A 27,109-nucleotide genomic window follows, 5' to 3' on the forward strand; every position below is an offset into this window, starting at 1 on the left:
GGTCTCGTTCTTGCCCATAGTGCACTGAAATCCGAAGGACAGTAGATCGTAGGGGTAGGAATGATGTGGGGGGGACTGTAGTGCTATGTAAGTCCCACTCTAAACCGCCACTCGGGCCCTGGCTGCGTAACGGTAAGTCGCTCAATGCACGGTGAGGGGCTGGGTTTATAAAGCATGTATGTCACTCTTTGCAGAATGTGTTGGTGCCAGGAATATACAGGGGAGACACAAGTGTGACTTGACTACCAAGGAAGGTGATGTGCAGACGAGCAGGACAGCCTGTTTGGCAGGGAGGATAGGCCAGTGGTGGAAGATATAGCAGAGCCCGACTCTTGTACAAGCATGTGCTGGCCACAGATAGTATAAGGCGCTCAAACCCAGACCTCAGCATTAACAGAAGGGCAGACAGCAACAAGGTATATTTTAGTTAATAGGGTGACCAGTGCCCACCATGCCAGTGTGTGCCGTCTACCCCTGTGGCAAGCATGAGGCTCCCTCAGCACCAAAAGGAAGAGGAGCAGCAGGCCACACGCCTCCAACATCCAACAAACAGGGGCTTGGCCCATGCGTCCCAGCCACCATACCCGCGGCGTCCAATGCTCCTCAGTGAGGGGGACAGGCCAAGGGGCAGCGTCTCAAAGCCCGTAGAAAGCGCTGGGCCCGGGCGGCTTAATCCCCAGATCACACACCGCCGGGCGCAGCACCTGATCTCGCCTGGAACGGCCACCAGCAGGTGCAACCCCTCACCAGCAGCCGCGGACAGTAGTAAGTGTACTTGCAGGGCGGTGACGTTGTGAGGGGGAGGGGCAGAGTAGGGGGTAGTAATGTATGGGTTACGGACTTTAACAGGTAAGTAAACATATAAATAAATAAAACGAATTTCGTTGTGTGCACTGCATCACCAAATGCGATGCAGTACACACAACGAAATTTGTTTTATTTATTTATATGTTTACTTACCTGTTAAAGTCCGTAATCCATACATTACTACCCCCCACCCTGCCCCTCCCCACGTCAACGCCCTGCAGGTACACCTACTACCGGCCACGGCGGCTCACCGGGTGTAACTCCCGGACCGGTATATCACAGAATCAGATCCCGGTTGGGCAGCAGCACTCCGCTTCCTGTGTCGCAGCCCAAGGGAGCGGCAGTCAGCCTAGCCACAAGGATGACCACTGCAGCGCAGGCCTCAGCTGCAACTCAGAGAGGCCACAGCACCTCCACACTGCCGAATCCCAGTCACCACGCAGTCCCGCAATCAACACATACCGGGAGGGCAGCAGCAGGCACAATCTACACAGTATTGCGCCCCTGAGAGGCTTCGGGGTACAAGGATGAGTATGGATTCCTGGCTCAGCCGGCAGAGCTCGCCTACAGAGTGGCCATCTTGCTGCTCAGCGAGACCACTCGCCCATAATTCTAATTTTAAATAATTATTTTGGACATCTTGAGGAATATGCTTTATAACATACGTATTTGACTGTTAGGTAAATCATGGTAATGTGAAGTCTATGCATACCCAAACAGCCCTGGACATACTGATTTTTATATGCCAGAATTGAAAATTAAGGGCAAAGTTCATGATTGATGTGACATGGGCATGTGATGATTGATGTGACATGATGTGAGGGGTTAGAGTTCAATAAGGTTTTTGTAAGTAAAAAGTTTCTTAGGGCCAATAGGTTACATTACATTAACAGATGTTTTTGTGTCTTTTAATATTCTTAGAGATGTCATTTTTGCTAAAGACATAGGGCCTCATTTACAAGAAAGTGTCGCAGTGCGGCACCCCAAGCCCTTTGTCTGTGCCACGCTGTGGCACTTTCAAAACACAGGGATGAGACGCATTTACAATTGGCTGCCATGTGCCTTGCAGGCACCCTAGCACATTGTGGATGCCCACGTCATGGGGATGATTGTTTATCTGCAGGAAGATGTTCCTTCCTGAAATGAAAAAATCTGAAATAGAGTTTGTCAGCTTTTATGTGTGCTGCTTTAGCACACATAGAATTTACAAAACATCGGGGCATATTATCAAGACAGGCGATAAAATGATGGCAGTTTTAGACGGCGATAATGGGCTTGATAATATGCTCTATGGAATTCCAATCGAAGCCCATGTTAAATGTGAAGGACATCTAACATGGGCTTTATTTGGATTTCCATTGAGCATATTATCAAGCCCATTATCGCCGTTTTAACGGCAGTTTTGTGCCGCTAAAATGGCGATAATTTTATCGCCTGTCTTGATAATATGCTCCATCACTTTTCAAATGATTGTTTATGAGCAGGAAGGGCCACCTTCCTGAACATAAACAATCATAGGAGGTGATGTCCTCATTATATTTGTGCTGCAGAATGCAGCACACATAGAAAGAGGAAGAAAAAGGAGGAGAAATTAATAAATTTCTCCTTGTTGTGCCTCCCTACGCCTCTCCTGAGGAGGCGTAGTATTCAGACGCATTTCCAGGTTTATGATTTCCCATAAATCTGGAAATGTGCCAGGTTGCATGGGTGTTGCGTGGGAAAACCCACAGCAACACCCATGGAACGCCCCTTTCATGTAAAGTGCTGCGTGTAAAAGGACCGTATTTACAAGGACAGGAAAAGCCACGCAGAGTGGCTTTTCCTGTTCTTGTAAATATGGGTCAGAAAAATGGCCTTCAGGTGCGTCCCAAAAAGTGACGCACCGGCGGCGCAAGGGCCTTGTAAATAAGCCCTATTATATTTTGGACAGCAGTGGGTAAGGGAATACGGTGATAAGGATATTTTTAGGGTTTATGTTTGGGTAAGAGTATACAATATAATTATATTTTTAAGGTTTAGGATTTAGGGGTGGGTTAGGGTATGAGGTTGTAACAGGAATTTAAAAAGAGGAGGAATTAGCAGGGTTCCTCCAATAAAGAAAAACAAATTATGATTTTTTTTTTTTTAAAGTAGGGGTGTTTGAGGGGAGTCCCCCCCCCGAAAAAGGAGAAAAAATATTAATCATAAATAACATGTAGTTTATAAATATATACTCGGTTGCCACAGGGTATGGAGATTATCTTGTAAATCCCACTTTACATGCAAGGAGAAGGCCACCACAGCAGGAACAACATCTGCCACAGCAACAATGACAGCTGCAACCACAGCATGGTATACAACCGCGATCCCACTGATAATGACAACAGGGGCTGTGGGAGTAAGCAATGTGCAACCACAACAATTTGCAAGGGTGTCTGCGCTGCAGGGGCAATTGTTTATGTGCAGGAAGGAACACCTTACTGCACATAAACAATCTTAAAAGGAGATTTGCTGTTTCTATTTGTGCTGCAAAATGTGGCACACATAGAAAGAGAAAAATATGAGGCGAAATTAATATGTTCTCCATGTATCGCCATCCTAAGACCAGGTGTCACTTCGCTTAAGTTTTAGACCCTGCCCCATTCTTGTAAGTATGGGACAGCATCAAAAATCAATGGTTGTTGTGGTAGAACGCCCACTGCAACACCCGTTGCATGCCCCTTTCACACTAAGTGAAGTGTAAAAAGTGGTCTAATTTACAGGGCGATGTTAAGCCACATTAACGCCTCTTTGTAAATAAGAAGAAGGGGATATCGCCAAAGTGACATTCTGGTGGTGATACGCCCGTGTAAATATTTCCCAACCTGTGTTAGTAAAGGGGCCGTTAGTAAATTTGATGTTAAAAATTAGCAACTTCTACAAAGTCATTGGATAACACCAATACAAAATGGAAATAATTATCTACAAATGGTATTTTTGTTTATCTTACTTTATTTAATCAAGCAAACAGTGGTTCAAGTCTGCAATTAAATAACTAGTACCTTTACCTACATTCAGGTTTATTGTAAACAAGTTTTAATGGTGATTCACTGTGAGTACAGCTTCATCTTTCTAAAAGCTCCACAACAACCCTACCACTCTGCTAAATGTATGTACAACGTGACTGTGAGAAACACATATTGAAAACTGAAAGCTTTTTAACACTATAGTATCAAAACAGAACAGGTGCGAATTTTTGTATACAGTCCAGCATTTATCAGCACAAAACATCATCTTTACATTTGGCAGGTTTAAGTCTAGTTGGTATTTTCTTTAAAAAAACAAAAAAACAAATAAAAAATATATACACAATATTTAAAAACTCTCCATGAAGGAAGACATTAAATAATATAAACAATGTCACACACTACATTTTCAAGCAAACCATTTTAAGCCTACCATGAGTAAGTAAGACTATAGGAAGACACCCTTTACACCTTCGCTGACATAGTTATTTTATATTTTCCCCTCAGTGCAAAGAGAAATATACTGAAATATTGAAGATGTAGTGCCCATGTGTTAAGTCATGCTTTCTATTTAAGCACAATCACATTTTCGTGATGGAAAGCAAATTCAGATTAAGTTATCTCATTAAAATTTCTTTGACATTCAATTCAAATTATCTGACTTCATACCAAAGGAGAATATTGATAATTAAAATACAGTAATCAGGTCCATTTTTATGTGTCCTTGTCTTAAAAAGTGGGCCTTTTAAATTACAGTCCTCATCTCAGAGACAGATAAGGGTCCAAATCAAAATTCGATGATCCTCATTAGGGGCCTGATTACGGTGTCGACCCCGTAACTGGAATGGAACCGCCCGACTATTAGTCTGCGGTTCCATCCACAGTATTAGGATGCGACCACGGTCGGAAACACAGTTTTTTATTGCAGCTGGTGCAGCGCCCAGAAAAGGGCCACAGAACAAGCTGAAATAGTGCAGGGGCACATGATGAGGGATGTTGAGTGGGGAAGCATAGGTGACCCCAAGGGCCCCATAGTGGATATCCCTCCTAGCAGCTCCAAAGTCAGTTTTCGCCTGCTTTTTTATGTGAGCCAGTTGGAAGTGGAGCAGAATTACCCTGCAGGTTTTCCTCCGACTGCCAGTATCATTATATGGCGGTCGGAAACCTATGATGTCGGGGGAAAAGCCTTCGACGAGCTGTCGGATTACCATCCACCCGACATCATAATAAGGGCCTAGGACAGGGTTCTGGTAACGCATTAAGACTACAGTGGGATATTCCTAAATGGGGCAGTTGGCAATCTTTAGAGGTCGTAAATCCCAAACTGGAAGTCGGGCCCTTCTTTCTCTTCCAATCCCATGAGCAGCAGATATCTGTTTCTATCTCCTAAGTGATGCAAAGATTTACTCCGCCACTATAGTGGAATGCTGGTCGTCCTCTTGCAACTTGGTAGCAAACTATGCCTCATGGGTGTGTATCAACACCTTGACTTGGGAAAAGACATAACTTTCCTGAATCCACTGCAATGTCAGTGGCCTCTACCACCCTAGTGGTAGATATTATGTTCTTCCTCTGCTGAGGGATTTATTCTGAAATTGGACTTTCATGCATGTGAAAAATGGGCTGATAGGGAACAAGCTCATCTCATTGATGCAGTGGGATCATATGGGAAAAGGGTGACATCACTGTGAAAGATATTTTGCAGAGAATGTAACTTGTACACACTATTACATTATATGATTCACAGCAAGTAGCAATCCTCTAATATCAATTAATGCTCACAAAGAACTATAATTGATATTTGTTTGGCCTCAATAAGTTGCTCGAACATGTTTTAATGTCATCTAAATAATCCATGAATCAGTTACATTAATTGATAATCAAAAGACATATAAGTGTTAAAGGGATGTGTCACTCATGACGAGGAAGAGATTCTAACCCCCGACCTTGATGACACATGAAGGCTTCAGCGGGACACACATTAGAATAACGTGTCAGCACATTTACTCATGCTACCAGGACAATCACACTGTATACACAACCATTAGATTGCACTGACCTGCTACCCTCCTTGCATCTTTGAGTAGTTATCCTTTCTTATATCCATCCTCTCTGCTGAGTTCTGTGCATTAATGGTAGGAGTAGCTGTGTATGCCTGCCAAGTTATGAGTCACAGTTTCATGTTATTTTTTGTTGCCACATGAGTTTGTTTCTATGCAGGCTTGGGCTAAGACATTGACTCCCATCTGGGTTAACAGGGGCAATGCTGATTGTTTGTAATGCTTTGAGCTACTGTATTGACGGTTTAGCTATTTGTAAGACTTGATGGGAGTGGGCAATGTTGCATGTCTAATTTAAAGCTATTGATTCCTATGCGCCCATGATGGGGCTCAGCCCTGAATTGCCACTGTATTTGAAAAAATTTCAATAAAGAAATATTTTTTTTAAATGCACAATATGTAAGAGTATTTTATATACTTTGAAATGCTCACTTGGTTTACACTTACAGGGATGGAACTACTAGTTGCATCTCTGCCTGATAATGGACATGGCAAAAATTGATAAAATCACAAAAATAGCTTATAACCGCTTTGTTTAGTATTTTTTAAATTCTAAGATTAGTTCTAAAATGTTATGCTGCACACACAAAAAAGGGGACTGAAAGGTTGTATATTAGACCTGTTTAGCTCATCTGCACCTTGTGTGGTGTTATCATGCCTTACACTGAGACAAAGGCCAATGTCTAAATATGGATTTTCCATCATGTAAACAAAATGATCCTATAACACTAAGGGAATTGGGTGGCTCATGCGGAGTACAGAACAGGCATCACACGTGCTTTTATAGTTACATAGAACATCATTTTATAAAGCACTGCTCTGACTGCCCAAAGCTAGACTGACACAGTACACCAGACACTAACCTCCCAGAAATGAAATGAGTGGCTCATAGCTTTGCATATCAAGCCAGAGAAGGTAGTCTGGAGAAGGGTTGAGAAAGAAATGGAGACATAGGGCCTGAGTCACAAAGGTAAACTTACACTTTTGTATAAGTTTACTACTTTTAGGTATTTACAAACTGAGGGCCTGATTCACAAAGATGAACTTAGACCAAGAGTCTAAGTTTAGACCTCAGGTCCTTACTAATAGTAAAGTTAGACTTTTGGCCTAAGTTTAGACAATCCCGCTCCAACCTCGACTCATACAGATCCGCCCTCAACAGCTACCACCACCGTCTCAGAGCAACCAAGAAAGAAGCCCTCAATACACGCATAGAGGTGAGCACCAACCACACCAAGGAACTGTTCAGCATCGTCAGAGAATTCTCTTGCCTCTCCGCCACTGAGAACACGATCCGCTCTTCCCAAGACCTCTCTGACACTCTAGAAGACTTCTTTCACCACAAAATTGCCGACATCTACAGTAACTTCGACCCCAACCCACCAGCCTCATCCACCACCGCACCCAAGCCAGTGCCTCCCACCCCCACCAAAGCACCGACTGGAAGCAGCTCTCCATTGAGGACATTGTCTCCATTATGGACTCCATACAATCCAGATCACCCATGGACCCCTCCCCAACATAACATCTACAAACTAGGGAAAGAAGTAATCACACGCCCCCTTGCAGAAACCTCAACACCTCCATCACCACAGCCACCGAACCCTACGCTTGGAATCATAACACACACAGTCAAACCCCTCCTGAGGAAACCCTCAGCCAACCCCAACGTACTCAAGAACTACCACCAGACCTCGCTTCTCCTAATCACCGCCAAAGTCTTGGAAAAGGCCATCAACTGCCAGCTCACAGACTACCTCAAAACTAACAACCTGCTTGACCCTTCCCAATCTGGCTTCTGCCCCAACCACAGCACCGAGGCCACTCTGATCACAGCAACTGATGACACCAGATGTCTTCTCGACCTATGGGGGAACAGCCGCCCGCTTCCTCCTTGACCTATCAGCAGCCTTCAACACCATCTCCCACCACATGCTGATCATCAGACTCCACCACATCAGCATCCAGGGCAACACACTCCACTGGATGTCCTCCTTCCTCTCCAGCTGAACCCAGAGGATCTACTACAACCTTTCTCCTCTGCATCCAAAAACATCATGTGTGGCGTCCCCCAAGGATCCTCCCTCAGCCCACCCTCTTCAACACCTACAAGACACCACTGGCTGACCGCCTGCAACCATGGACTCAACATCATCTCAAACTCTGACGGTACCCAGCTCGTCCAATCCCTCACAGAAGATGTCAACAACACAAGAGCCAACTTTCAAAACACTATGACTGACATCCCCGCCTGGATGAAGAAAAACTGCCTCAAACTCAACTCAGAAAAGACAGAGGTCAACATATTCGGAAATAAGCCCTCCCCGTAGGATGACTCATGGTGGCCCGCTGCATTCAGCCCTACCCTCACCCACCCCTACCGGCCATGCATGCATCCTCAGAACCATCCTGACTCTAATTTGACCATGAAGCAGCAGATCAACTCTGTCTCCTCTGCCTGCTTCTTCACCCTCACCATGCTCGACAAGATTTTCTGATGGATCCCCGCCTCATCAAGGAAGACAGTCATCAAGGCCCTGGTCGCCAGCCGACTTGACTACGGCAATGCACTCTATGTCGGTACCACCAAACAAATCCTTTTTGTGCCTCAATACCTTCCAGAACTTGGCAACGAGACTCAACCTTGACCGCCCCAGAAGAACAAGCATCACCCCTCGCCTTAGAACTCCCACTGGCTTCCTGTCCAGGAATGATCCCTCTTCGAGGTCCTCATGCATGCCTACAAAGCCCTCCACAAGTCCGGACCCGCCTACACTATGTTTGACATTCCAACAACCAACCAGAGCCTCTGATCCTTTACCCACACATAGGCCCACAGCCCTGCATCTGCCGCAGTCGCTGCAGAGGCCGCTCCTTCTCCTACCTCACCACCAGAGCCTGGAATGACCTCTCTCTCCACCTGCACACCTCCCTGTCTCTGAAGGACTTCAAGAAGCAGCTCAGAAACCTGGCTCTTCGACTGCCACCACCATTCAACCGAGGATCGTACTACCCACCAGCGACTGGAGACCCCCTGGGGTGACATTCCACGCTCTACAAGACTGCCTGATTGATTGATTCAAAACATTTATTTTGGATCAAAAGTCTAACTATAGTACTGGTAAAGTTAGACTTTAGGTCTAAACTTAAACTTTATGTCTAAACTTAGACCAAATTTAGACTTTAGATCTAAAGTTAGACTTCAGGTCTAAACTTAGACTTTTGGTCTAAGTTTAGCTTTTTGAATCAAGCCCTATGTGTGGAGTTTCATGACTCCACACTCCCTATAGTTATGTGTGCAGAGTTCTCCACTCTGCTAGAATCTCCAGGTGTGGAGAACTCCGCACAAACAAGTAAAGTAAAGTTGTAAAACTCTGCAGGTAGTTTGTAAACACCGAGAAGTAATTAAATTACAAAAAAAAATTACGATTATGAATAAGGCCCATAGTTGAATCATTCTTTTGACTAACTGATATTACAATATATTGGGTCTGACTCCCAAAGGTAACTTACACTTCTGAGTAATAAACAGTCTTTAGTAAGTTTAGTACTTTTTGGCTATCCACAAAATCAGAATTTACTCCAAAATGTAGTAAACTTACATAAAAGTGTAAATTACTCAAAGGTTTTTATCCCCATGCCCTTTTATCTGGTGGAGACAGGCAAGTTACACTTTTGCAGTAAATTACAATTTTTGTGAACAGCCAAAATACAGCTAACTTACACAAAAGTATAAATTACTAAAAAGTGTAAGTTGCCTTCATGAATTAGGCCATGTGCCCTAACGCAGATTTTATAATGCATCTCAATTATTTAGCAAAACCATTAGTTTGTATAGGAACGAAGTATCTCTATTTAGGAAGTGGAGGAATGAATGGTACTCTATTTGTCATCTTTTAATGAAGCATCTCTGCTATGATTTTCTGTATTTTTTTCTGCTGTAAAGATATGATATCTAAATTAGATATCTACTGCTGGATATATGTGAACATTTCGTAACATCGTTCCTGCCATTAGATCACAAATAGATCATTGAGTTGCATTGATGCTATAATAAATATAGGGCCACAACACTATTTTTAAAGTAGACGTTACGCTGTTTGTCTGATAACAATAGGCGACCGTCTAGGGATGTTTGGTGTAGGAATATTGCTCCAGAGTCAATAAATATTTATTTTCCAACTAACTAATTAGAAACCTGTTTCCTATCTTTAGCCAGTAAATATATACAGCATACATGAATATATACACTTAGGGGCATATTATCAAGGACCTGTGTTAAAATTATCGCCGTTTTATCGGCAGGAAACTGCCGATAAAACGGCGATAATGGGCTTGATAATACCCCCTTGTTAATTCCCATAGAAACCCATATTTTGGTGTTAACATGGGCTTCTATGGGAATTAACAAGGGCGTATTATCATGCCCATTATCGCCGTTTTATCAGCAGTTTCTTGTCGATAAAACTGCGATCATTTTAACACCGGTCCTTGATTATATGCCCCTTAATTCTTAGTCTGGGTTTCTACTGCACTGCTTGAAAGAAATAATTCATTATCATAGTTTTCCTCCAAACCTTTTGTTTTTCACTTAATTAAGCATTCTCTTCATCCCACCAAGAACAGCTTACCAGACACATAGACACACTACACATGCTTAGACCTATTCAAGAATGTAACATACACATTTCTAAATGTTGTATAACTTATACATTGAATAGTACATCAATAACTCCACACAATTACCCAGGGCAGGCAGTCCAAAATCTACCTATCCATAGGGTCAGCCTCGATCCTATCCATAGGGTCAGCCTTGATCCTAGGCCTCAGCATGGAGTCACTGATATTCCATTTGATGAAAACCCTTGGAGACATTGGTATATAGATTTGATGAACCATTTATGAGAAGGCCTTATGAACTAACACCTAATCAGTGGTTATTTTTACAAATACATGCAACTATGAGACTGATGATTTCTCAGATTTGCTTTACTTTAAGATTAGGAAAGTCTTTTCTCAGAGGACAAAGTAAATGTCTGTGCAAGTGCACCAAATGGTTCTGATGCACAAAATCAAAATTTACGATCCAGCAAACTGATTCCTTCTGTTTCTACTCTTTCTGCTGTTGATAAGAGCCTTCAGTTTGCCATAGTCCACTTTAGTTCTCTGGGTGTCTGATTCATGACGAGTCCGCTGTCTGCTTTCTTTGCAGTACTGATTGATCAGCTGCATTTCAGAGTGGCTGAAACCTCCAATCACATCCTTTAGGTGGAATTGCAGCCCACTAAGCGAGCTGGCCCAGGACCAGTGCGACTTGTCCGTCATGTAGGCCACCAGTTCCGGGTTCAGCACTTTCAAGTTGATCTTTGCTAGAGTTTGCTTGAAACTGTTCTCTGTGGCAATGCAGTGGTATAGTCCTTGGTCAGCATCCTGGACAGAGCGGATCAGGAGGCCTTGGTCAGTTGCTATTATTCGTTCATTCAGCTTTACCTAAAGAACAACATAAGACAAATAATATTGGTGAAATGGTGATCAACAACAGCACCATACTGTAGCAAAACAGCTGCAATTCGACTTACAATCTCTACGGGGAGTGGATTAAAAATTAAAAACATTCAATATATCTGGATCTCTCACATCACAAATTATTTCTGGTTTTGATTGGTACATAACAAATAAATCACAGAAGTTGATTAATCTGGCATTGTTTGCATTGAGTATTTTAGACAAACAACTGTGTAGTACCACACCTTGCGTGGCTCTGCATGGCTTAGTAAATCTGGAGTAGGTCAAGGCAGTGCACGGCAGTGCAAGTCACTGCCTTGCGTTACTCTGTTTTGGGAAGGCATTTCGGGGGAGGAGTCTGGGTGTTTCCATGCATCAACCCATGGATTTTGGCACATTGCCAGATTTATTAATACTAGTAAACCTGGGAATGCATCAAAATGCTACGTCTTCCAAGTTGAAGCATAAAGAGGAGACACATCTTTATTTCTCCTTGTTATTTCATCTTTCCAAGTGTGCTGCAGAAAGAGGCTAATGCCTCTGAGGATTGTTTTCTGCACCAAAACAATCCTACCTGTAACTCAAACTCGGGCACCCTTACACCATGGTGCAAGGTTGCCTGCCTTGGCGCTTGGCAGCCACAAGTGTGCCAATGCAGAGAGAGAGCAGGAATGCATCATATGTTACTGCTTATGGCACATTCCTGCTCTCTCCTTTTGACACAGCACAGTAAGCTGTCTTGCTGTGTTGCACTGCCTTCATTCTTAGTAAATCTGAGCCCAAATCTGTAATTGATAGCAACGATGTAAGTCAACGTATCAAAGGTCTACATGAATATGATCCTAGTGTTTCGGAGCATTAAGCTGTAGCAGTTCTTTTTGAATTCTGGTGGTGTGAGTTGGGAACCTTGGCTAGTTCTTCTGTTGAGTATTAGTGCTTGTCTTAGGAGCTGTATTGCGAAGTAAGCAAGTATAGTGTGTTGACCACTCTGATAGTCAGAAGAAAGTCTTGAATTGCAGCATTTCAAAATAGAAAGCAACTGAAAGGTTTAACGTTGGATTAAAATTCTAGAAGCCTTCAGTGAGTACTTGCTGGTAAGAGTTGGACCAGGTGCAATTGGCCAATTATCATGTAGTATTCACTGAGTGACATCAACTCAAAAAGAGGAGGTAGTGGAAATAGGTGTCAATGATTTCAAAAGCAGCTTCTTGATCAGACAAAAAAACTACATTTTTACAAACCTAAAATCCCCCTGACTTAAATCCGGAAAGTACTCCAAACCAGAAATTAATCCAATATAATTTGCCTAGCCCCTAAAGAACTCTCCTGTTTTCTTTGATGTTCATATCACATCAAATCATACTCAACCAATATAGTTGAGCAGACCTTGCCCCTCCTGCTGAAATCTGTGTTCTATAAATGAATACTTCAAGTCTAGGGTGGCTTTATGAATTTACCCTTTGTTCATGAAAACTCTGCTTTTTTATAAATATTAGAAATTTGAAAGAAAAAACCAAGGTCCTTCAGCAGGAGCCACAATCCTAGTCAGGGTAAGTCAGATACACACCCTAAATTATCCTGTGCTCACCCTCTGGTAGTTTGTCTGACAATATCCACCTTGACAAGCACATACTGAGAGCCTATGACATAGCACAGCAGAGGTTCTCCTCATCATGAGCTTCTACGATAATTTTACCTGCATGGTGGGAGATAAGGAGCATAGCTTCAAAGTCAAGATGAGTATCAGACAGGGATGCGTAATGTCAGCGCTGCTCTTCAACATAGTCATCAACTGGGAGATATGACACACAACAGAAGACCAAGCCAGAGACATCAGATGGACCTTATTCTCTACTGTGGATGACCCTGACTATGCGGATGACCTAGTCTCACTCTCACACACATCAACATATGCAGGAAAAGGTGTCTCACCTCAACATCTATGCACAGCAATTGGCTCTGAAGAGCGACACAAACAAATCAGAAGTCATGCTACTCAACATCCTAAACCCTTCACCACTGAAGGTGGATGGAGAGGACATAGCCATGGTTGAAAGGTTCACCTACCTAGGAAGTACTATCAGACATGATGGAGGGGCAGGCAGTGATATTAAGAGCAGACTGAACAAGGCCAGCAATGTCTTCAGGTTACTGAACAATGTGTGGAGGTCATCTCAGTACAGCACCAACAACACGCTGGGTTTTACCAGAGCTGCACTCTGTCTACAAGCTTTCGTGGATCAGAATGCTGGCAAATGATGAACAGCAACATCACCTAACAATCAGCCTTCTACACCAGTAATCTGAGAAGAATATTGCACAGATTCTGGAAACAAACCATCTCCAACCAGGAACTGCTTTGCAGTCCAAGCAAGAGAACATGGACACTATCATCAGAATAAGTTGTAGATGGATAAGACACAAGATCAGAAGAGAACAAGGCTACATCACAAGAAAAGCTCAGCACTGAATCCCAGAAGGAAATTAGAAGAGAGGGAGGCCAAATAAAACCTGGAGGCATACTGTAGAAACAAAAATGAAGACCCTGAACCACAACTGCGGCACTGTATATGAACATTCCCAAGACAGACAGAAGTTGAGGGTCTTTGTTGCTGCCCTACATGTTAGCCAGCATAGCATGCACTACGTTAGTCAGTTCCATGCCATCCCTGCAGAAGAAGTCAGAAACTTACTAAGAGTGAATTGCAGTGGGAAGGTACATGATTGATATTCCCTGCAGGTTGTTAGAATGCAGAACTCATGAATAAGACATTAATAACAGTTGTTTGAAGAATCTGAGATTCTGAGCAACTGGGCCAAGGACTGCTTCAGCATTTGACTGTCAGTAACACAGTGGTGCAAGCAGTCCAGGGTTCCCTCGGGGGAGGGGTAGATACATGAGGTAACCACAGGCTCACAATTCAACATATGTGCAGCAGCAGCAATAAATTATTCTCCATCCAAATACTTACTTTTATGGAAAAATAATTATTGTATTTTTCCTCTATGTAATCACCAGCTCATCGTCGCACAAGGGCTATAGCCCACTCAGCATGACAAAGTGTCCACGGGCCCATCCTGGCATACCCGGTCGCCAGTCATTCACTGCACATGGGCAATGACCCGTTAGGAACATTGATGGTCAAAGCTCACTTCATGGTGGCCCCTCACGGCTCTCTTTACGGTGGCACTCCTTTGGCATATGAGGGTCTGAAACTTTTTTCTGCAATCGGGCATTGACTAGATCGGTCCAGCAGCCGTCTCCTCACACCTCACTAAGGGAGTCCACTCAACAGTATTCCCCACTGGACCTCACTCCTTCCAACCCTCTCATCTTCCTGACAGAGCACAGTGGTCTTGGTATGCAGACAGGCAATGATGCTCCAGGGCAGGTGACTAGGGAAGCCGTGTGTGATGGCCCGTCACCCAGCTGGGAGAATAGCAGGTGTTGGCCCCTAGTCCTGGTTACAGGCAGAAGTCTTGCAGAGCCGCTCCTCCTCTCACCGCCTGACTTGCTATGTGAAGTTTCCAATTGTTCAAGTCTCAAGCTCCCCTTCTTATAGTACATCCCAGATACCTAATTTGTTCAGAGTATGTGTCTTTGACATTTATGTTTGAGGTCTCTGTTGAGTGCCCACTTCTGTATCCTCTCTTCCTCCAAAAAGAAGTCTGTCACACCAGGGGTGACTCCAAAGCTGATAGCCCCACAACACTTCCACAGGAGTGGCTAGAGTTTTCAAGTGAATGTCAGCCACAGTGAAATGTGTATCAAAAGGTTAATTTTGATTCTCTTATCATCCCAAGATGTGCCCAGGCCACTTCTTTGTGATCTCACTCTAAATCGAAGAGCACCCTTTGAATGGTGCCTAGTGAGCCTGGATCTCCCTTCTCCAGTGTGTCTCAACCAGCCAGTGGCATAATGAAACTTCAGAGGCCCCCTGCAAATTACATGGAGGGGGCCTCCTTTGCTCCAGAACCAGTCAGAAGCTCTTATGCCAGGGGATTGCATCCCATGAACAGTGTCAGAGGGAGGCTTGTTGAGCTTGAGGGCCCCGGCACTGCAGGGCCTGCGGGGCCAATGTTATGCCACTGCACCCAGCTTATAGGAATGCAGCAACACACATCTGTCTTGGGGGATTCCTCTACCTCCTCATGTTTTACCATGCTGTACTGGGTCTCCCAAAATGGAACCCAGAGAATGCCATGTACTGTACCATTCACAGGCACAAATACAGCCAGCACATGTGTTTACCATACAAGCACTGCATAGCATTACATCATTCATGGATTGTACCACTCACAGGCACACATGCACCCAGCACATGGATATAATATACACGCATTGCACAGTATTGCATTAACCCTGTATTGTTCCATTCACAAGCACACATACACCCAGCACATGCATATAACATAGATACACTGCACAGTACTGTATTAGCCCTGTTTTGTACTATTCACAGGCATGCATACATCCAGCACATGTACACCACACATGCACCGTACACCACTACACACCAAACCAATATATGCTAAGGGTGAGCTCAGCACACCGCAGTGTAACTTTAAATGAAGAATCATGTAGGCCTCAATCCAGTGACACAGGTAAAAAGAACCTATTCACGCCTACTGATCACTACATGGCTGCCATCACTATGTTCATGCTGCTTAACTCCTATTAAAGGCAGTACCCTTTCACCACTATGGGCATCCCTCTCAGTCCAGCAATGCCGCAATCCGTGAGACAGGCCTATGTCATGGTGCACACGTATGATCCGTGTTTGCCTTAGAAAACAAAAATAAGCCTTAGGGACAGTACAGTTTGGCAATTATGGCAGTGGTGCACGTCCTTCCCCATGCAAGGACCTTCCTGTCACGACAATTTACAAAAAACTCGATTGATGTCCAAAATTTAAAAAAGAAAAATACTCCGTTTAACACCAAATTATTTCTTATTTTACTGAGAATTACATTTTACACATTAATGTATTTTCACGGGGCAACCTAAGATGATAACCTTGTGCGTAATAGAAGCTGAGATTACACAGCAGAAAAAAATGCTTATTGAAATAAGTGTTCCTACGTTGTCTAATTCCTAGATTCCAGAACCTCGTCTTGGGTTTCACTTGCCTTTTTCCTCACTCATCTTATAACAGCTGAAGGCTGTTTTGTGGCTTTGGTATGAGTTTCTTCAAATAAACAGTCACTACATGTAGTGCTTTCATGGTCTTCAAACATTATATTGCATGTTCAGCTAAATACTAAGACATGTCCCTCTAGCAAAATCGAATGTTTCATTTTCAGCAGCGTATCTGTTAACATAAGTTAACTATTCAAATGTAATTACTTCTCCACTTTGTAGATACTGCTTTCTGGTGCATAGTGGCTGTATTCACAAATTCAAGCCCGTTTTTACACCTTCACCCAGAAGACGTATCACTCCTTAGCAGGCCTTCCTATACCACAAGCATGGCTGATGTGAGCATATTTTGAAAAAACTTCCCCTAAATTAGGAACCACTTGTTGTGAAAATGATGTCCATGGCAAGTTTCTATGAATAGGCCTGCCTTCTTTGCCTTTAAAACACATGTTCTATTCACCAGCTATACTGCTTCTTTTTGTCCCACACGTCATTAACTGCAGCCTTTTGTCTTCCTCTTCCAACCTCTGCTGAACCCGATCCTTATATCACGTAGTGACTTTGGCAATCCTTATGTTTAGGTACATTTAAATTACTCACTGTGAAAGCTTGGATCTATCTTTAGATTCTGATATTAAAAAAGTCCACATGCATAAATATCAGTGGCTTTCCACGAGATTATACATTTCCAAATTTTGTTTAGATTGGATGGTAGGGCCGTTTCTCCATGATGTTAGTCAGGAATTTAGACGCCTGCTTTGCTCATCAATCCAGTGGCACAGGTTTGGAGTATAACTATCAAACTCTGGAATAGACTAGACATCAGGCCTTTCTAAATGTCACATTGAACATGGGATGCCTCCCAAGGGCTAGCTGTTTCTATTTCTTTCTTAGGCATTGTTTACCCAGATCAGTGATCTCACTGAGCCATTGAAAGGGCACTTCTGACAGCCTTCAGTGATGTTGAATGTTACTAGTTGCTAATTTGAAAATTTACCACTCCTCTCTCCTTGGGAATATTGTGTACATTTTTTAGGATGTTTAAGGCGTATATTTCCAGACCATGAAGGGTGCTAACTTGGCCTGTAATTTGACTTTCCTTTTCTATGGTACTTCTTCATTACACAGAGCAAACGTTCATCAACAGGAGTGTGGTTCAAGACTATACTTGCAAGAATATCATGTGACATGTATATTGTGTCCGAAATATCATTTATAAAAATAGAACTATTTTAGAGTTAATAGTATAAGGTTTACACACAGTGGCACAGTATTTTTGTAAACGATATTAAGAGCCAGGTGTGTTAAGCAATTTTCACCATAAAAGAATGCACATACATAAACATTTCATCCCAATAAAAGATTATAAAATACAATAAAAGCATGGACAAATCGTCCTCAGCTAGTAGTATCTTCAGTTTGTAGTTTAAGTAACCGGGAACGTGTCAACCACGCACTTCCTAAAAACTTAGCCACCCCACAGATCATACTGGCAGATGAGGAATCTGTAGAAAGGACACGTAGTGCCTGGCTGTGGCACCTCAGCCCCATTTCCCTGCAGACAGGTTTCAACCAAAATTTCCGTGCCCCTTTGTAAGCAGGGCAGGCAAAGAACAAGTGAGCCACCGATTCCTTGGGGGCCGCACAGCCCGGGTGTGTTAAGCATTTTTAATGTCACAAATACTTCAATTGGGTATTGGCGACTGTAAAAATGCTTTTGTAGATGTAGTAATCTTGTTTAAGAAGTCAGAAATACTTTTGAAATGTTTAAAATAGAATAGAGAATACATAAAGATTCGGTATCTCCGAATAAGCATCCCTTCCACATACCGAATCGGTATGCGATGCATCAATGTTTTGTGGTCCAATAACAAAAAGTTAAAATGTTACCAAGACCAAGAAGAAGGTGCCTGGACATTTACAAGAAGTAAGGCGCCCTCTTGGCACCCTTCTCCTTTGTAAATAAAGAAAATATTGTTGGAGAATAAGCAGTGGCACATGGCACCACTGCAAACTCTCCCCAAAAAATAGCTTGTCTTTTTAAATGCACCCCCAATTTCTTTACATCACCATCCGTTTGATGGCATCCAATCCTGGTGAGTCACAGCTTGTGACCTACCACATTAATATTCATGAGATAGTTCAATTTGCCTCCCACGATGTTTAGAACCTTACAAACCACCTCGGAATAACCAGGTCAGTTTGCAAACTTTATTTCCTGGTTGCAAAAATACGGGTGGCAGTTTGTGACCGTTATTTTGTGGCACGTTATGTGTACATCTGATCCTTAGTAAGATGTTAATTCCGTATATAATAGTCTGATAGATAATTCTAAAGAAACTACAGTGTGTCCAGCAAAGCTCAGTGACAAGTGCATGGGTGTTATGTAATACCGTACTGTTTTGTGTTGAATTTGTGTTGGTGTTTTATCATCATGCATGTTTTCCCAAAAAGGAAAGGTATGTTCCCCACCTTGGTGAAGTTTACATGTTACCTATCCAAAACTAACAGTACTTTATTTCTTTAGGGATGTACATTGGAAAGCTGATTTTGTAATTAAAGGCGCCTGTCCTGCCTTGCCCATTTTGTGTGGTATATGGAATTGTGACATACACCATCATATGTGTACATGGTCATATGATTTACACAGCAAGACGCAGTTCTAAATCTTTAAAATAGGTGGTTCAGAAATGCTAAACGTTTCTCTTCTTACTATCAGCAGGGAGCTAATCGCACAGTGGCAGTCTACAAACAGAGGTGTCAGTTCAGTGCTCATGGCTTCACTTGTGCTGTTCTTTGTAGGTAAGATTCTAGTATGAGAAGACAGTCACAAAACTGATCTATATGAACTAGAATCTGTGCTGGCAGTCCTGATCAGCGAGATGAGCCAGGTTTCAGTGCTCACCATAAGATTCAGATGCTGAGAACATGCGCCACAGTTTGTGCTATCAAAATTATGAAGCCAGCAATCAATATATACAGGTGTTTCTTGTATTTTTCAATCTACATAATCGCAATATTTCTAGTGTTCTGGGTTGCTGGGTCTATTTCTATGCTGGGAATGATGAAGGGTGGGGTTAGACAGTTCATATGATAGTCCACATCTGAGTGTGCTATTATATTGTACTGATCACAATGATATTCCCATTAGGGTCTGCTTTGCTGCAGGTGTGTTGTTATTTGATTTTTAGTTTTGCACCCTTGCTCTCTCCTACAGATCTCCTTGCCTCTTTTCTAAGATTGCAAACCCTCTGTGTGACTTTTCATGCTTTTACATTTTCCTTGGTAAGTGTGCTCATGGTAATACTGTGGTAGTAGCCATTGCTCACTTCTTTATTGACAAATATGCAGATGTTGAGTTTAGCTTTGTCACTTTGCCATCTTGTGGCAAAAATGCCTACTTTTCAAAGCAAGTGCTCTTTGGTGACACATAGATTACCCAGTTCAGTCATCTATATCTTCCATTGATTGGAGACAATGTTTCTTGAAGTTGCCAAACCTACTTGGGTTAGAACTGAGACCAGCTATGATTTCAGAAAGATGACAAGGGAGTAATTTAGACAAGGGCAGGTGGTCTGTCAGCTCACCAGGCCTATGTTGACTTCACCTCTATTCCCCTGGACGAGGGCTGTCTGACATATTTAGAGAACCCTGCCTGTCACATGTGGATCTGTGGGCCTTAAGTGCAGCTGTCGCTGGAGCTGCCGTACTGGAGCAGTCCATGCTTGGCTGATTGGTCACTATGTGTCATGTGCTTCGCAACATAAGTAGGTTGTCCTGCAAGAACAAACTCCCAAAGTGGGACTTTGTTCTTGCAGTATTATTAAAAAAAACGTCCCCAAGGAACAGGGAATGCTTTTTCCTGCACATTGAGATCATTGTGTTGGTTCACGGTCTGGGACTGCCATTTCTCACATTGCAGTCCTGGGTAGGGACAACAAACGTCAAGCAGGTGACCACCCCATGCTACAAAGTGCAGGGTGACCGCCACTATGATCTGGCAGCTCCATGATGGATCGACTTCCATGTCAAGGGATTCTATTGGTGGATCTGGCTGACTGGTTCCTTCACTTCTAAACAGGGAGCGGCAATTTTGAGTCTACAGAACAGAGCATCTGCCATTTCATGGTGGATGCAAATATCCATCAAACTCCAAGTCACCCCAAGAACGTGTTTCTGTAAATATTGGTGTGATGTTGGCATGATGGAACAAGTCTTGCAATATACATAAGTAGCTAGTAATCAGTGGCTCTGTAGAAACAGTAAGTACTCCTTTCAGTCTTCTTTCCAAATGCAACATTTTCATGCCAAGTTTTCTGGTGGACTTGAACTGGAAGTACTTGTCAGAAAACAGATGCACATCCTGAAAAGTGCGCTCTTCAAAGTATTTTCCCCTCCAGCTTTTCACATCTCTCATTCGAGTTTGGACCGCAGACATGTTCCTGTTCGTGACCCATTGCAGTCTCGTGCTTTGTGAAGGTGCGCTTTTATCTCACGTGCTAACCTTGAGTCTTTTCTTAAACTTTTGAATGTACTAAAACCTGGATATTCTCCCAAAAGAGGAACACATCATGGACCAGAGGCATTTCATCAAATGAAGTCTTAGTAATGTCCTAGAACACACACATGATGAACAACAAAAACACGGCCAAAAACAGGTCTTCATTAGCTGCGTCCAGCACATGTGATCTCAGCGTGGCCTCGCCATGTTAATCAGGACGCATCGGGACGGCAGATGTTTGCAATCAGCTGAAAGAAGGGAAGCGCGGCCCTTGTCCTGTCCCTGAATTAACCGGAGAGGCGTGGCTGAGCGTCATGAATCAGGGGTGAGGCCGACTGCTCTGGGCAGGTGGGATGGGGATGAGGAGAAGACACAGGAAGTGGCCGGTTCAGATCTCAAGCAGAATCCCAGACTGCAATCTGTCATAATTATTTTAGAGAGGGAGATCTAAAAGCAGGGAGTGTGCAACAAACCGCAGGCTGGAATAGACTAGTCGAGTTAAATTCATACTTGAGCACCCTCGGGAAGGGGAGGAGGGGGTGCTTTCTATTTTATTTTATTTATTTTATTTTATTGAATGCATTTTTATAAAGCGCGGACTTTACCCGAAGGTGTCAGAGCACTGTACAATAGAACCAGTTACGTTACATTATAGAACTGTTACAGGAATGGAACAAACAAAACAAGCATTGAAAATGCAATAGGTCTCGCAATAGAAGAGTTTGACATTTTTCGTTTTTCAAATGGATGAGTGGCGTTGCGTGGATGAGTGGCGTTGCGTGGATGAGTGGCGTTGCGTGGATGAGTGGCGTTGCGTGGATGAGTGGCGTTGCGTGGATGAGTGGCGTTGCGTGGATGAGTGGTGTTGCGTGGATGAGTGGCGTGTGTGAGTGGCGTTGCGTGTGTGAGTGGCGTTGCGTGTGTGAGTGGCGTTGCGTGTGTGAGTGGCGTTGCGTGTGTGAGTGGCGTTGCGTGTGTGAGTGGCATTGCGTGTGTGAGTGGCGTTGCGTGTGTGAGTGGCGTTGCGTGTGTGAGATGTGTGTGCGACAGATGTGTGTGTTTGTGTGTGCGGTTGTGTGTGTAGTTGTTTGAGTGGTTGTATGTGTGAGTGGTTGTTGTGTGGGTGGTTGTGTGGGTGGTTGTATGTGTGGGTGGTTGTATGTGTGGGTGGTTGTATGTGTGAGTGGTTGTATGTGTGAGTGGTTGTATGTGTGAGTGGTTGTATGTGTGAGTGGTTGTATGTGTGAGTGGTTGTATGCTTGTATGGTGGTGGGGTAGGAAATTAAACAGCAATCGAGTTTTGCATGCGGTGACTGTTGCCATGTTTTCGCCGTGCCCTTGTTTATCCCCTTACCACATTTGCCCTGGAGTTTCGTTGGCTGTGCAATTTAAGGATATCCCTGCCTGTCTTGGCCCCCGGTAGCAGGGAGGAGAGCGCGCCGGACCGGTCGCGTGGCACTGCTATGGACCCCCGTGTTATTCTTCGAGAGCAGCGCTGCTGATTGCCTCAGCAGACGTCCGGGTAATTATCTGCAGGTGGCGTTGCCTAAAGCGCTGCCATTATTATAAAAATATAGACCCATGACAACATATGAAAAAGCCAACACACAGCACGGTACTAATAAAACATAGTTGAAACGCACTCACATGTGTGCGAGAGGCAGGCGATCATGTGGAGAAGCGTCCTCGGTTACAAACACCTCGTGTAACTAATAGCGGCAGCATTTTAAAACATTGTTTGCACTTTAAAACAAAGAGATTACGACAAACATATGTTTAGTTTAGAAGAAAGTGCCTGTATTTTAGCCCACCTTAACAGTACTACAACAGTGCGTTATAGAAGCCAAAGGAGGGTAGGGCTGGGGGAGAGTCAATGGCTGCAGCGCTACCCAGCATGAACCCAAACATCCCATGTACATTATAAACGCACCAAAGAAGACGCAGCCTTGGTTACAAACACCTCGTTTGACTAAGGCGAGAGGGGGAGGTGGGGGTGCAACTCTGTGTGGCTTGTGCTCTCCTGGCGCCTCTGGTCTGTTTACTGTTAACACATGGAATTCCAAAGCAATCATTAAGCCGGATGGCTCCGTCTATGTTGTGCACCACTGGCGCCTTTTGTCTGTTTCCAGCAGAGAGGAAGGAGCTGGAGAAGCAGGAAACTGAAAGTACGGCCGGCCACCGGCCAGCCATGAATGAACCCCTCGGTTGCCTGCACAAAAATACGGGCATCAGAAGCAAAAAAAAGACGCTGCGAGGCAAAGAGAGAAAAGGACGCGGGCTCATGTTTGTTTGAGGAAATCAGAGTTTAAAAACGAAAGGCACTAATCTCTTGCTCTTTCGAGTTCTAGACATGGTCGTTTTTTATGTTTAAATCAAAAGAACTTTTGGCATGCTTGAGATACTGTAAAGAAACATACGGGCATCAAAAGCAAAAAAAAAGACGCTGCGAGGCAAAGAGAGAAAGGGACGCGGGACAGATAGAGAAAAGAAGAAACAGGTAAAACAAGACGGAGGGCATTGCTGTGGGGAGGGGGAGGAGAAATGCGACACGGCGGGCAGGGGAGGGGGCGGAGCGGGGAGAGCGGCATGAGGGTGTGAAAGCAGCAGGGGCCTGGAGTGCGGCTAAGGGAACTGAAGAAACGCGACACGGCAGGCAGGGGAGGGGGCGGAGCGGGGGTGTGGGAGGAGTGCGGCTGAGGGAAAATACATGCAAGCAGGCGGCTGGGGGCATGTGCACGCGCTTTTAAGCTCAATGCACATGCGCATTAAGCTTGAATTTCACGGGCACTGCAAGGAATCGCCACGATTCCTTGCACGTTGGTTAAAGACTGTTTAAGCCCCAATAGTCTCGCAAGCTCGATGCGCATGCGCATCGACAGGCGAGACCTAAAAAGCATGCCATAGAATCAAAGCGACGCAGGCATAAGTCACACAATCTCAAGCACAGAAAGCACAGACTGTACAAGCAAAAATATGAATATATATGACACATTTTACAATGACTAAAGAACTTCCTGGCGAAAAATAGCATGCCATAGAATCAAAACAACGCAGGCAAAAGGAACACAATATCAATCGCAACAAGCACAGGATGTACAAACAAAAATATAAATATAAGTGACAAATTTACAATGACTGAAGACCACTCTCCTAAGTCGCATCCTACGCGGTTGTCTGTCTAGCACTCGTACACATCTGCTCTCAAAGGTTATTCAGTGGTTATTCAATCCAATCCCTTCATACTATTGACCCCAATAAAAAGTCAAACTGAAAAGCTGAATATAAAAGTCGTCTACGTTTGGTTTACGATGCTGCAGCGCAGTAACTCGAACCCCACAGACCTTTCTTACAGTAAAACGCCATTGCTTGAAGTATAAAACCTTCAAAAACTCACTGCTGTTACCTCTTTCCGCCGATCTTTGTCCTTCTGCAGCAGCCACTTGACGGTCGCCTGCGGGGACTTGGCGCTGCATTCCAGGAAGGTGGTGTTATTTTTCACTCCAAACTGGGAGCTCTCTTCTGTGTTTCTGTACGCTGGGAAATAAGGAAGCTGTGTTCAATAATGTACAGGAGTTACGTGTCATTGTTACCAGAAGTCAGTGATGTCTGAGCTCGCCAAGGATACTGAGTTGGTTTGCAATAGCGAGTGAGCGCGCGCCTGAGCCCTAATCTCCAGCTCGGCTCGCGGCCCAGGCATGTACAAGTTCTGAAAACAGCGGCCCCTTTGTAATTGAACAAAGCCCCACTCTGGCAAGGTTATGTTCATACTAAGGTGCAACACATAAAAGAGGAAACGACTTGCCATTCAGTCTCGTTACACAAAAAGTGTTAGTTTGCAGAGATAACGTGGGAACTACCTTGCAAATTTGTATTTATATAATTAATAACTTGCAACCATTTATTATAATTGAATGCGGCTGCACATTAAAAACTGTCAGACAAAGGTGACTCCAGAAGAGTGTTCAGAGAAAAATATGGACACTTTTGTGGAATAAAAAGGTCTGGCATTAGTTCATATACATGGTAATTAGAATGTTGGACATGAAACCCAAAAGACAGTCTTGAGAAGGAATCTGGAATTCTGCAGAATGAAGTGGTATTTCTCAATTTAACAGTTCACTGCAAACTTCCATTGCTCAGTGTAACTGATAGTTTCCAACACAGTGCGTCAAAGGAAACACTAAAAAACTGCTGTGGAAAATGTGACTGAGTTGTAGGGTTTGTTGAGAAATTCCTATTTGTTAAAATAATGCGGCCTAAATCATAACAAGAGTAGATTACATGGCAATGAGTCAGGAGGTTAAAGTACAGCACTTTCGAGACAAAACATTCTTATCAGTCAAAAATGAATTACATGGTATAGGTGCAAATATACACACTTCATAAACCATCCGTGACTCTGAAAACTGTTTGTCTAAATATAAGCAGCTACATAACCAAGAATCAGATGGCAATGCATTAATGTTCAACATTCAATAGTAAATGCTTTCAAAACCCCAGCAAAGTGCATGAGTACGAAAGGCCAAGTCCTGCAATGCAAGATGGCGATCTAACCCAAGCTGAAATAATGTGCAGGTACAGAGAGACCATGAGATCTTTGGTGAAGGAACGCAAAGACCTTGAGGAGAGTACATGAACCTAACAAGAGAGTTATGTCAAGGAGGTAGGGGCTGATTCACAGAGCAAATCTGAGACAAAATCCTAAACTTACTACTTCTGGTATTCACAGAAGGCACTTACGATTTTTGGTATTCACAGAAATCACTTACAACTCCTAACTTTACGACCGCATTCGGGCCGGAATGTTCATACCCGGAGCGCAATTTCCGCACCAGGAGCGGAAGTCCTGCACTTGTGTCGGAATTTTCACACTTGGGACGGAATCTCTGCCTCCAGGCCAGAATACCCACATTCTGGTGTTAATTGACTTCATCTGATGCATGGTGGGGAAGGTAGGCACTTGGACAGGTGATTAGCATTGAGGAAAATGCTCAATCAGCCAGAATGCGGGTATTCCGGCCCAGAAGTGGAATTTTTGGCACAAGTACGGGATTTCGGCTCTGGAAATTCCGACCTGAGTGTGGACGTAAAGTTAGGAGTCCTAAGTGATTTCTGTGAATACCATAAGTAGTAAGTTTAAGATTTTGTCTCAGATTAGTTCTGTGAATTGGCCCCGTAATTTTTAGAGGACTATGGTGCTAGTTACGACATTTAATTGTGGATACTTTGATGCCAATATAGGTGAATGGTGTGGGCTCAGAGAGCAATTAAAGACAGCAAAGTCACAAAAGGCCAACACAGTACTGGCAACGCAGAAAAAAGAAATGCAGAGGTGGCATGCTGATCTCAACTACAGAAACTCAGCTTGGCTCCCTGCAGATTGAGTACTAGCGCTTTGTGGAACCGGAACAACTCAGTAAGTAGAGGTTGGAGTTCACTGTCGATTGTAGTCCAAGTGTAAGCTTTATTTACCGGGTAAGATCATTGTGATAGTGTACGTATCATTATCTTCTCGCCTTTAAGAAAATGAAAGTTGGAAAGGAAGACAAAAAGATACACAACGTTTGCTCCAAAGGTCATATAAAGTGGATAAATAGTTGTTCAAGCTAGTTCATAGTTTAATCTCATGCTTGGGTTCTTAGAACCGTTTTGTGATTACGTTTAGAATTTGCATATCTGGTTAAGCAAGGGCATAGAGCCAAACTCTTTTGGAAACTCATTTTGAGCACTGATTTTGCAACTGAGGGTTTATAACATCTTAGGTTTGAAGTTGGAATGAAAAATACTTTTATATTGCTCACTTGATGATGTTTTTGTGATAAGTTAGGCTTTTAAGGCAGCCTAAGTCTTTTACGCCCCTCTTTCCTCTTCCTCTATCACTTTCACGGACGTCTCAACTTCTCTAATTCTTTCTCAATTACTCTTACTTTTTCTCTGCCTGATACTCTATTTTTCAGATCTGCAGTGTTATGAAAAGCCATTTTAATGCTACAAGCAGCTAGCATCACACATTTGAACTGACATAAATGGATCACCAAAGTACAATGGGTCAATCACCACAGCAGCCAAATAAAACTGTCTGAACTTTCTACTGACCCAGAGCAGGAAACTG

The 27,109-nt window shown here is 43.5% G+C and overlaps 1 protein-coding gene across 1 annotated transcript in view; it reads right to left on the reverse strand.

Annotated features, from left to right (window-relative positions):
• Positions 1-9,779: 9,779 nt before the first annotated feature.
• SEMA3C (semaphorin 3C) overlaps positions 9,780-27,109 on the reverse strand; it is a 740,455-nt gene continuing 723,125 nt past the window's right edge. The window contains exons 17-18 of the mRNA XM_078674175.1: positions 24,401-24,531; positions 9,780-11,341 (exon numbers count right to left, since the gene is read on the reverse strand). Of these exons, the coding sequence (XP_078530301.1) occupies positions 10,931-11,341; positions 24,401-24,531 (542 nt within the window). The 3' untranslated portion in view covers positions 9,780-10,930. The remainder of the gene's footprint in view (positions 11,342-24,400; positions 24,532-27,109) is intronic.

Source organism: Lissotriton helveticus, chromosome 1_1 (assembly GCF_964261635.1).
Source record: "Lissotriton helveticus chromosome 1_1, aLisHel1.1, whole genome shotgun sequence".
In the NCBI taxonomy this organism is placed as follows: domain Eukaryota; kingdom Metazoa; phylum Chordata; class Amphibia; order Caudata; family Salamandridae; genus Lissotriton; species Lissotriton helveticus.